Source organism: Zingiber officinale, chromosome 9B (genome assembly GCF_018446385.1).
Source record: "Zingiber officinale cultivar Zhangliang chromosome 9B, Zo_v1.1, whole genome shotgun sequence".
In the NCBI taxonomy this organism is placed as follows: Eukaryota; Viridiplantae; Streptophyta; class Magnoliopsida; order Zingiberales; family Zingiberaceae; genus Zingiber; species Zingiber officinale.
This window is the reverse complement of record NC_056003.1, coordinates 110,944,553-110,956,274: the sequence shown is the minus strand read 5'-3', so window position 1 is coordinate 110,956,274 and position 11,722 is coordinate 110,944,553. Positions and strand designations below refer to the sequence as shown.

The 11,722-nt window shown below is 35.2% G+C and overlaps 1 protein-coding gene across 1 annotated transcript; it reads right to left on the bottom strand.

Annotated features, from left to right (window-relative positions):
• Nucleotides 1-385: 385 nt before the first annotated feature.
• Nucleotides 386-11,446, bottom strand: LOC122023403 (casein kinase 1-like protein HD16). Its single transcript, XM_042581494.1, has 16 exons — nucleotides 10,698-11,446; nucleotides 8,086-8,214; nucleotides 7,848-7,921; nucleotides 7,062-7,131; nucleotides 6,857-6,912; nucleotides 5,953-6,024; nucleotides 5,789-5,883; nucleotides 5,616-5,682; nucleotides 5,417-5,546; nucleotides 5,109-5,327; nucleotides 4,898-5,028; nucleotides 2,632-2,806; nucleotides 2,466-2,556; nucleotides 1,147-1,304; nucleotides 757-945; nucleotides 386-679 (listed from the first exon to the last, which is right to left on the bottom strand). The coding sequence occupies exons 1-16, from the start codon at nucleotides 11,121-11,123 to the stop codon at nucleotides 620-622; spliced, it is 2,142 nt and encodes a 713-aa protein (XP_042437428.1). The 5' UTR covers nucleotides 11,124-11,446; the 3' UTR covers nucleotides 386-619.
• Nucleotides 11,447-11,722: the final 276 nt, after the last annotated feature.

Genomic DNA, 11,722 nt, shown 5'->3' with positions numbered 1-11,722 from the left:
GACTTGCGTTTAATCATCTGGTAACGGTCACCTTGAGTTAAAAATATATCATTTTTTTTTAATTTATTGACATGTTTGCTTTACTAAGACTACTCAATAATATATTTGTCAGTTTAAATTTATTTAGATTACATCTTTATATAGCATTAATATGAAGTAAACTGTTGTATCGGAGTGTCCAGTTAATTACAAGTTAATTATAAAGTAAGAGATTTATTATAATAGAATAGAGATTAATTTTCAACTTCCTTGCATCCCTAACCATTTGACTATTAATTATAAACTGAATCTATAATTTACCTTCTTTGTTATAATTGAGGAAGGGATTATGAGAAGCGTAATCAGTTTTTTTTTTTAATTATTACTACAACATCAAACAAACCAGTTCCCAAATCTGACGACTTATTATAATACAGAAATAACATACCCAAGACGAGTGTGACACCGTGTGTACATCTACGATGGTACATAAGTAAATAAATATAGTAAATCACACAAACATTGGCTGACGTGTATGTTAAATGTGACAGCTGTCTACAAAAACAAGGTATCCAAAGTCCCTCTCTGCCTTCCAATCTTTTAGTTTGTGGTCAGGTTAACCACAGCGACTCAACAAGTATCATGATACAGTACGACCATAGCAAATCGACGCGAGGTATAGATTCTTCGCCCATTTGTCCTGCACATCAAAATTGAAAATGTTGTATCAAATCCCTATGTCCGTAGGGTAAAATTTATGAGAAAAAAAAAATGTACCTTAACATGAGCGCTCGGAAATGCTGATGTCCGTAGGGTCTCTTGAGTCTCATCACCAGGCTTCCGCTTAGGCACACTGAGGATCAGTGCAGCCTGATCCCAAGTGGCAGCCATACAAGTAATGCGATATCCACTGTCCCATCGCCTGTGGATGCCCTCACTTGGGTATAGGAAATCTAATTCAACAACCTGCCCAAGGGACAGAACAATTTACAAACAATGCATCGGACCAAAGAATAAAAAAGGCGAAACTCATCATAAATGAAAACCAAATAGCAAGAAAATAAACTTGGGAAGGTTTAGAGCATTGACCATCTAAAGAACAATTTAACAGGGAGACTGTAGTTTTACACCGCTCATTACTAATCAACTAAAGCAAAGACATGCCACCTGATCATTAAAACCAGCATTCCGTGACATGACAATACCCCATCGGCTGCCAGCTGTTGCCATGGATGTGACATGGAATCCTTCTTTCCACTTCTTACTTATCCATTTGAAGGGAAAGGATTCACTTACTTTGTAAGACTGCTGCGTGTATTGGGTGCCTGAGGAGTCGAATTGCAAACAGTTTGAGATGTAAACAAGTGTTGAATTTAATAATATTCCAGAACATTTCAGCTCAACCCCTGAAAAGCACAAGAAAAGGCACCACCCAAGTGGAAAAAACGTATCCTTTGAAAAATCTCCAGTAACTTTTCAATTCAATTATATGTGGTGGAATCATCCATCACGGTATATACAAAATAATAGACTTATACGTTCTATACGAAAATGAAATGTCACAATATGTATATACAAAATAATAGACTTGTACGTTATACGAAAATGAAATGTCACAATATTTTTTTTATGCATGTATTGGGTGCCCGAAGAGTCGAATTGCAAACGGTTTGATATTGTAAACAAGTGTTGAATTTAATAATAATCTAGAACATTTCAGCTCAACCCCTGAAGCACAAGAAAAGACGTAACTCATGGACCCCAGAAAACCCCAATGAGCCAGCTCATCTTGCAACAGTGGTTTGCTTTCAACTAGAGAAAATTCTTAAATCTCTAAATTATGATAGCAGCGAGAAATATTGTGGATTTCAGAACCCACAATGTCAATAACTTGATATACGGATGATAATGGAGCATCTCAAAGTGGTGATCCACCTTTGCTATGTCTATTAACAGGTTTATTTTATCTTAACTCGTTTCTGATAATGCCCCTGTGCTGGTTCATCATTTTTATTTGGCTTGCAATAGTCCTAAGAAACATTTCTCTGTTGATAAAATTGCAGAATGAACATTCTCTAATGTCCTAAGAAGTTCCATATAAGTATTTTTATCAACGCTAATTAATATAAAACACAAAAAGAACGAAATTGGACTTGATATAAGTTATTTTTATCAACAATCACATAAAAAACAAAAACGAATGAAACTGGACTTGTATCCAGTTATATCTGCAAATAGCTGAGAGAAAAAAAATGATTGTGCATTGAATGCACAGTCCACACAAGCAGTCAACCACAAAGATGCAAACTCTCTGATAACATTAACAAGAGAACAATCAAAACTTTAGATAACAACTTAGCAATAAATAACTAGTAAAATTAACACATCATAATAGAATTTGTGTCATAGTTTCACTCCCTGACAATGATGAGAAATCTAAGTGCAGATAACTGTAAAAAACAAACATTAAATGATACGAGACAAACCTTTTGACATCACTACAAGTGAACTTCCGTTATTAGCACCAGCAAGTGAGGTGATATAGTAGTTTTTCTCCCATTGATCCATAATCCATTCCTGAATTACTTGTTTATCATAATAAATGACATCTTAAAATATATCATGCTCAAAATTTCACAATTTATTATGTACCTTGTGAAGGAAAAATGGAGACAACTCATAAACCTGAGATGTGAAACCAGTTCCAGCATCCATAATAAGGGCCCACAGGTTAGAACAAGATGCAACACAACTAATAAGCAGACCATCCTCATTTCCTCTCTCAACATGCTGTGCCAAACGTGCATCAGCCACATTGTAGTGATACCTAATTAAAAGGTAAATTTTGATGATGATACATAGTCAAACACTTACACTACAATTCAAAATGAATGCAAACTGAGAACGAGAGACAGCATGGAATGGCTAAAAGGAAAAGATGACAGCAGGATTAGACAAGATATAATCATCACACATGTTAACCACTCTACATAATGCTACATTATAGTCTGAAAAAAAAAGATAAAAACATGGAGTTAGTAATGAGCCCCTGATGCTAAGTATTCGCATTATTCTCCCCTCCTGTCTGGGACGAACTTGATGATTGAGTGAATTTTGAAGTGGTGAGTAGAATGAGAACTTTCAACAATATAGGAACAAAGCATTCTGCTAATGACATAGTTCTAATCATTCAAGAAATAGTACAGTTCGTATTCTATAATATTCTCTTCTCCCTTGCAAAATGACTAATTGAGACAAACAAATTATCATGATGCTATGTCAAGTAGTACAAAAGTCAAATTTCACTCCACCTTACATGCCAGCTGTTCATCTACAATGTAGTTGACCAAGGTACATAAACACAAGCATTTGCTAGTTCAGACACATGGATTTGTAGCGATGCATCCCCTGTGTTATCAGTGAATTTAGAGGCATTCATCTTGTGCCAAGCTACAGAACTTGTCTACAACAATCCACTCAGTGTTCATATTTCCCCCTTTTGATGAACCATTAGTTATGAGAAATGGTAATGATCAGGTGGGTGGGTGCATATACTGCAGATGATAATGAGGCATGAATGGTAAGGTGGCACTGAACATGAGTGGATGTGAGACCATAAAGTGGTATAGTATTCCCATCAACCAAAAGTCTGGTATGCTGGATTGGCTGTGGGGCTTGCTTCTATTGGACCTGGAGTTGGTCAAGGTACTGCTGCAGGCCAAGCTGTAGAAGGTATTGTGAGACAACCCAGAGGGTAAAATAAGAGGTACTTTATTGCTTAGTCTAGCTTTTATGGAAGCTTTAACAATTTACAGACTGGTTGCGGCATTAGCACTTTTATTTGCAAATCCTTTTGTTTAATCCTCAAGGTAGTACATGTCACAATGCAAGAACTAACAGAAATTGGTGAAGGGTTAGAAGTTGCAATACGAGGGAGAAAGAATCAATGTGACAAGCATTTGTAAGATGGAGAAATTGAGACAATATGGAAAGCACACAAAGGCCCATCACATTGAAACCGAAACCCCATAACATTTCCCTGATCAATACTTCCTCACTCTCTATCTTCAGTTTACTTTATTTCTACATTTCACTTTTATGCAAGATACTTCTTCAAGAATTCTTTAGTTTAGCTTATTCGAGGTGTGAGTCTTTGAGTGTTCCCAATCCCTGCGCGATCAATATTTTTATTACTGACGACATAGACGTGCACTTGCGGCTTTGTAACAGTAGATGACAATAGAAACGGCCTCAAATCACCTCCAAGAACTCTCCAAACGGATGATGGCTCCTCGGTATGTTTCCTCTAAAGGAGAAAACTGTATCCCCAAGAAAACGGGAGGAGTTCCCCTTTTATAGGGTCAAGGTCGTGCACCTTGACCGAGGCATCACACGATAAAGATGGGATAGAAAGAGAGATGATGTCAAATGATGAAAAACAAAGAGAAAAAGAGGGAGAGATCTAGAAGGAAGGGGGAAAATAATCAAAATCTATCAAAAATAGCACCCAAACAGAAATAAAATATGAAAATAAATGATGCTAGTGCTACAGCAAACTAACAAAAAAAAATTAATAAATGATATTTTTTTAAAACTGTAAATACAAAGGCATTTGGAAAAAAGACACTCATGCTGTTCAGATATGAAGCCTCCATTTGGAGAGGCTTTGGAAAAGAACAATTAGAATTGACGGTAACAAGATTTCCTTCCAAAAATCTAATTGATTTCTCTCGGCATGTACAGCTTGAATGTCATTCTACTATCTTCATGTCAAGCAATATTCATTTGGAAGATAATAGTAATAAGGGGCAATACAAAAACAATCATCACCAAACTATCAACCTATCTATCAAACCAAGTGTTGAAAAATGAAATTTGCTTATCAATAGAACCAAAAACTTTTTTTAGAAAACTGTACCTTTGTTTCATTGGAAGCCTAGCATTGTACACAGAAATCCACTGGGTGGCAGGTACACCTAAACGAATCTTCTTCTTTTGTTGATTCTCTTCTTCATCATCGATGGTCAATCTACCACGTTTTTGACCGACCTGACAGATAAGCAAGCAGGATTAATAACAATTTCATTAGTAAATTAAGGCCAAAAAATAAAAAAGTGGATGGCAATTACCTTTTGAGCACCATCAATGCTAATTGGCCTAACTGCTGGATTTGGACTAATTAATCCATCAAATAGAGAAATAAGTTTTGTGTAGTTAGGCTCCTCGTCAAATTTCATGTTAACTACAATCTCAAGAAATTGCTTAAATGCTGGAGGGCACAAGCAACATAGGATCTCTGGAGATGTTGCCATCTTTTTCTTGCAAACTAAAAATGATTTGTTGTCACCCTAAAATGCAAAAATACTATAAACAGAGTGTACATTCTCCAATCTATAATAGGGAGTTAAAAATAGAGATAATTGGGTTTTTGTTCAACCTGGTATCCTTGCCATGGCAACCTTCCTCGATGAAGGAAAATTAGTGTGTAAGCAAGGGACTCCAAATCATCCCTCCTGCTTGCCGTTCTTCCTAGATGTGCATTAACACTAGCATATCTAACAGTTCCTCTGCAGAAACAAACCACCAGTATAAATAATGGTATCCAAAGGAGCACAAAGAGGAAATAGCTATCCTACCTAAACACATCAGGCCGTTGGTCATAATCAACATGAACACCACTACTAGCATCCCGCCATCTAGTAGCTATAAAAACATGAAAGTAGCAACTTAAAGAAGGAAACTTAAATGAGACAAAAAAGGATAAACTAGGACAAAGATTAGTATCACTTAGTCATCAAAAATCAGTCACCTAATCCAAGGTCCACAAGAAACAACTTTTTCTCTTGAGGGGTTGACGGTTGCCCGAGCAGAAAATTTTCAGGCTTCACATCACCATGGACGTATCTAAAATTGTGGTCTTAATTAGCTCAGATTACAACAGAGTTGTAAGGGAAAAGATTATAAAATATCTACCCTTTTGAATGCATGCTTTCAAGAATTGAGATGGATTCAACAGCAATGCAAGCAACCATTTCTGAGGACATCCTGAGAAATTCCAAAACACTCAGCATTAGTCCAAAAATTAAAGGCACAGATTTGTCATTTTATTATAGAGCAAGACCAATCTCGTTAATGCTACTAAGATACTTGTGCACTTCCTTCTAAAAGTAAATATCAAAGCAAGGGTTTTCCAAATCATTCCAGTTCTAAAATGAATAATGAATAAACTTGAAAAGGTGACTCAATTTCTTTATTATTGCAGAAAATGGTATATATGATGATATCCAATACAATAAATCAATTAAGGTTTACATTTCAATGTAATATAATTTCTCCTTGAATACAATTTCATTTTATTTCTATTTTTATCACTTGTAGTATCCCTAGTCTACTTTTTTCCTTTCACTGTTATGAGTCAATTGAGGAATACAACCTTGTTAGAAATTGTCAGAGGCACACAAATACATCTCATGTCATATCAATATGAACAAAATGAAAATAAAGGTTCAAAAGACAATAATAAGATTATTTGACAATGTAAATTTGATATATGAATTGGAAAGTTTATTCTCATCAAAAGCAAAATGAAAGATCTTATTGATATTTGATAAGACAATGATATGCAAAAATAAAATAGAAAAAAAAAACACAAAATAAAAGAAGAATATCTAGCATAAGACCAGAATTTTAGAAAGATATTTGGCGGATATTCAAAAAATACCAATAAATCCAATTCAATAATGGAAGAATTCAAGGAAATTGTCATGTGGTCAATGATAGATGTAGATAATCAAAAGGCCATTGCACTAATAATTTGCTAAAATGAAAATGACAAATGACAGAACAATGTAATCAATTGCAGTGACTGCATACTCACGCTTGACCTGAAGAATTCCAAGCATCCCATAGACTAGGTCCCAGCATGTCCATAACCTATGAATTATGGTCAAACAAGTCTGGCATCAAATTGGCAAAAGCTTCTAGCAAAGAGTTTTAAGCAGACCAAATTGCAGAAACAAAAGATAGATTAATAGACCAGGAAGATGCAAAGAATGCACAGAAAGAATCAAGAGAAACCATACCATTACGTAGTAGTCGCCTTGCCGGCCTTTATAATGTACCCTAGGGACTCCATAGCTACCACCAAGAGCGCTGGGAAAGACAAAAATAACAATGTGCAAGTCCAATTATTTAAGATTATCTGCATAGAATTTCTACCTCCATTAAAATTTATATAAGGCTATTGTTAGCAATATCAGGCATTAGAAATCACATTTAATTATGTTAAAGCAAATTCCCTTCTGCTTCCCTTTATTCCTCACATGTTGAACCCTGATTGATCCAAATTATCTACCTTCATAGCTCATTCGTCATTCTTGAACAGGATGATACGATCTTTTACTTTTTTTATTACAGCTACATTTAGCAACTCTTTCAGATTGTGATCTTTTATATTTTATCAGCTTACCTTTCATGTGTTTATTACCTAACTACTTAACAATCTAACCCATTGTGTTTGGTCGTACAACAACTTAAAACTTTTTCTTTAAGCCTAAGAGGCACAGAAGATTCCATAACCCAAAATATCTAACCATTTAGCCATTCATTTTTGTTATCAATTTTATAATATTTTCATTAACCTCTACTTCTCATTAAATATCAGAGTCAGAATATCTAAAATTCTCAATCTGTGAATATTCTTGTCAATTCAGCTTAATTATTCTCTCACTTCTTTCTTTCATTGTTGTCAAAGCTACATTTAATATTCTTAAAAAATTTAGTCTTAGGAGTTTCTCTCCGCAAGGCAAAAACTATATTAAGGAAAGAGCAACAAATTACTTTTTGCAAAAGAGGATAATCAAACAAACCTGTAAACTTGCCATTCATAAGGAGGGCCATAGTTGCAGCCTTTACTAGTTCTGTGTTCAAATTTGATAGCAACCTATTAGCAAAAGGCATACACTATATTAGAGACAGTCATTAATCTGGAAACAATATAGAATAGCAAAATAACTTTTTAAGTCAACTACATTAGGTCACCATGTTCCTGTATAATGTTCAACCTTACAAGAATAAAGCAGTCCAGTAATAAACAGAAAGCAATACCTCCATGGCATTAAGACCTGTTGATCGTTCAATGCCTCCAGAGACTCTCCGACCAACAAAAACCTGGCCAAATCCACCCTTCCCAAGCTTTCTCTCAACCTTATATATGGGTGAACCACCAACTTGGACCTGAAATAATGTCCAATATAGCTAGCCTTTAACTTCATATTCAGAAACTTGAACGAATATCAGAAGTAACAAGATCAATAATGATAAGCAAACATGAACATGCAGAAATATCATGTGCAAGATGATTTTGAGACAGCAATAGCTTAAGTAATTGAACATTTTTAGAACAATTAATTGTGAATCAAGAAATTATATGCAAGACCTAGGTTTGACTAAAACCAGATATACTAACAAGTGGACAATAAAGTGACCTTGGAATTAAAAGTCTATATTAGATTTTGCAAAAAAAAAAAAAAAAAAAAAAAAAAAAAAAAAGGCAAATTAAACTGACATGTGAACTTAGGATTAATTTAAGGAAAAGATAGTATACACTTTCCAGTGTGCACTGAAACATCAAGCTAAGAAGATAACGAGCAATGAAATAAACAAAGTGTGTGAAAAGATATATCTACTAATAGAGTAGCTAGTTGTATAATCATGAAACACTAACAATCCACCCTTCTCCCTCAAAAGGAGGTTTTAGTAAATAACCAAATATGACAGTTTGACTAAGGGTCAAGTTCATAATTAGTCTAGGATAGACTAATTGAAGGCATATCAGAGTAATTGTGATTGGAAGTTTGGTAACAGACAGATTTGCAATCTAGACAGGAATTATCAAGGAAAAGAATATCTATGTTATTTACTTGTCAACTAACTCACATATTGTAAATTTACTAAACATGTGAGCATAGTAAGGCTAAGTAACAGGAATCCTAATCTTTGCAGTTACACAGGGAAGGAAAGCAATCTAGAAATGATAATCTATCACCAAAAATTGTAAAGAAAAGTTACAAGCTCTTATTTTCCATACTTTTGGCATACAAAATAAAATAGACTAAATCATAAAAATGCTAAGATGGATGTGAGGTTATAGATGGGGCAAAATTAAAATACTACTATCAAGGGCAAATTTTGTGTAAATACAATTGATGACTTATTTAAGGAGAATAAGCTTAAAATAATATAAACATGTTCAAGGACAACTAAAGGATTTTATAATTAGACAAGTAATTTTTATAAAAGTTAAAGGTGTAAGAATTTTGGACAATTAATGAATAATAATCAATATTATTGAAAGTATTTAAGAGATCTGAATATCACATGTGATATAGGTTGTAATGAGTTTATCGGAAAGATAAGATACATGTAGCTGACCATAAATGATTTGGACTAACAAAGCTTGAAGATGATGAGACAAAAATTGACTACTGATTAAACAATTGAAAGATTAATCTGAGGAGAATTATCCACTAGAATGGAGAAGGGAAACTCAAATCTACAAAGCAGTAGAAAAGCTTATTTGTGATACTATAAAAAATGAGTGAAACAAAACTGTTCTTCAAGAAAAAAGTTAAATTTAAGAAACTATAATTAATGTAAGAGGTTAGAACAACATAGTTTGACTATAGGTTAAGAACAAGGTGCACTAGTCAAAACATACAGAGCAGATTATGACAGCAACAAGAATACATCTGGAAAAAGGTTTTTTGAGAATGAGTAGTATTGCAACAATGCTAAAGATGCATAGATGTAGGCTGGTGTTTATACAACTAGTGATGCAGTAAAAATGGAGAGAAAAAAAACACAAAGAAATTTATAATCATGCAAGAAATTAAAATGCTAGATTAGAAAAACATCATGCTGAATCAAGAAGGAACTGAAGCAAATCATGAAGGGATGATAATAATCTTACTTCTTTTTTATCAAACACCATCAAGGGTGATAGATATGTTAAACATGCCAGTTATCCAAACTACAGAATCAAGGCCAGTTCAAATGGCCTCCCTGACCCGAAAGATATTATGTGCAATCGTCAAGATATTGAAATGTCTCTACTCTTAACATACTTGCTTAAACATAGATACCGGATTACAGCATAACACTGTATCCAATAGCCTATGGATGATATGTGTGTTACTACATGATGTTGTGATGTTTAACAGAGGATTGACTGTGTGACAAAATAGCAATCAAGACTTCAATTTGGATGGAGTGTATATCAACAAGACAACAAGAGATGGTTTTAGGGTTTAGGGAACAGATCGACTAGGAGGAAGCAGACAAAAAGTAAATACTAAGGTGGGTATAAGTTCATGATCCACAACATGCCCACTATTCCCCATCAACCAACAACAAAAAGGATCCAAGAAATGGCTTCAATGCCCATGTGATAATTAATAGTGATTATATTTTCGTATGACAGATACATAAGGCATAGGACCAACCAACTAAGATCTTATTTCATACAAGTGATAACATAGAGACAATGGAAATAACATAAACAAAAGGTAATCATGAAAGAAATTAAGAATCTAGGAGAGTACAACATCAATCGAGGAAAATCCCTCAGAATATTATCATAATAACCTCTTCATCTTAAATAAAGAACAAGATGCATTAAACGTCAATGAATAACCATAGGGCCGGCAAGAAAGGTGAACCTTTTCAGGGAACGGAGTAGTGTTCCCTTCCTCTTCCTGTCCAGCGACCCTATTGGCGCTCAATCCACCACTATCATCACCCATCATTTCCTTCGCTTTTACTTCTTCTGCTTGTTTTTCCCTCCCTTTTCCTTTCGTCTCCTCTTTCAATACCACCACCTCCTTCAATTGATCCGACTCCTTCGCCTCCCACTCCTCAACAAAGACCAACCTACCTGTGGAAGATCTCACCCTCTGCCTCCCCCTCGCCGCTGACGACGGAGCCCTACCCCTTCCACGCCTGCTTCCTCCAGCAGCAACCCCGGCAGGCCCGGGATTGCTATTCTTGGCCGCGGCCCGCGCCCTGGTGTTCCTCAAAGTACGATCTACAGGCGGCGGAGGTGGAGCACGGCCCCCACGACGCTCCCTGCTCCGCAAGACTGGCATTCTTCACCCATGCAATCGCGCCAAAGCGACCACAATTCGACCATTATCCCCTTAATTTAGTTCCGATTTCCTGCCCATTCCGACCCTCAAATCTTCAAATACACCCAACGCCACCGGAAACAGTTGGTGATCGGCAGATTTTCCTCCGGTCGTTAGGGCTTCGATGCGATCCGAGAGATGGGGGTGCAAGCAGCTAGCGCAGGAGAAAACTAATCGCTCCCTTCTTGTCGATCAATCGACGGAGGCTCGATCACCGGACCAGGGAACAGCAAGATTGGGGGATTCGAGGAAGCCTATGCGAAGGGAAATAAAGAAGACACATTTTGTTTCTACTGTTTATAATTAACAGTATTAAAAGAAAGGTTTATATTTATTTTTATCAACTAAGTATTCATTTTGCTCCATAATCTGGTTAATTTAATTCAGTATAATTAACTAAAAACATCTATATCAATCATTCCATCTAAATACTCTATCCTAAAATTTAAATAAATAATTAAAAAAATTTACATCAACTAACTTATTTATTTCTAAATTTTATATTTATAAATACTATTCTCTAAATACCGAATGAATTTTATTTCCTAAATATTATAGAG

Excerpts from the sequence above, each read along its gene's own strand:
- LOC122023403 (XM_042581494.1), bottom strand. The coding sequence starts at position 11,123 with ATGCCAGTCTTGCGGAGCAGGGAGCGTCGTGGGGGCCGTGCTCCACCT. Across the intron at positions 5,029-5,108 it reads GCATTGATGGTGCTCAAAAG|GTCGGTCAAAAACGTGGTAG; the intron begins GTAATTGCCATC and ends CTTATCTGTCAG. Across the intron at positions 1,305-2,465 it reads ACTTGTAGTGATGTCAAAAG|GCACCCAATACACGCAGCAG; the intron begins GTTTGTCTCGTA and ends TCGACTCCTCAG.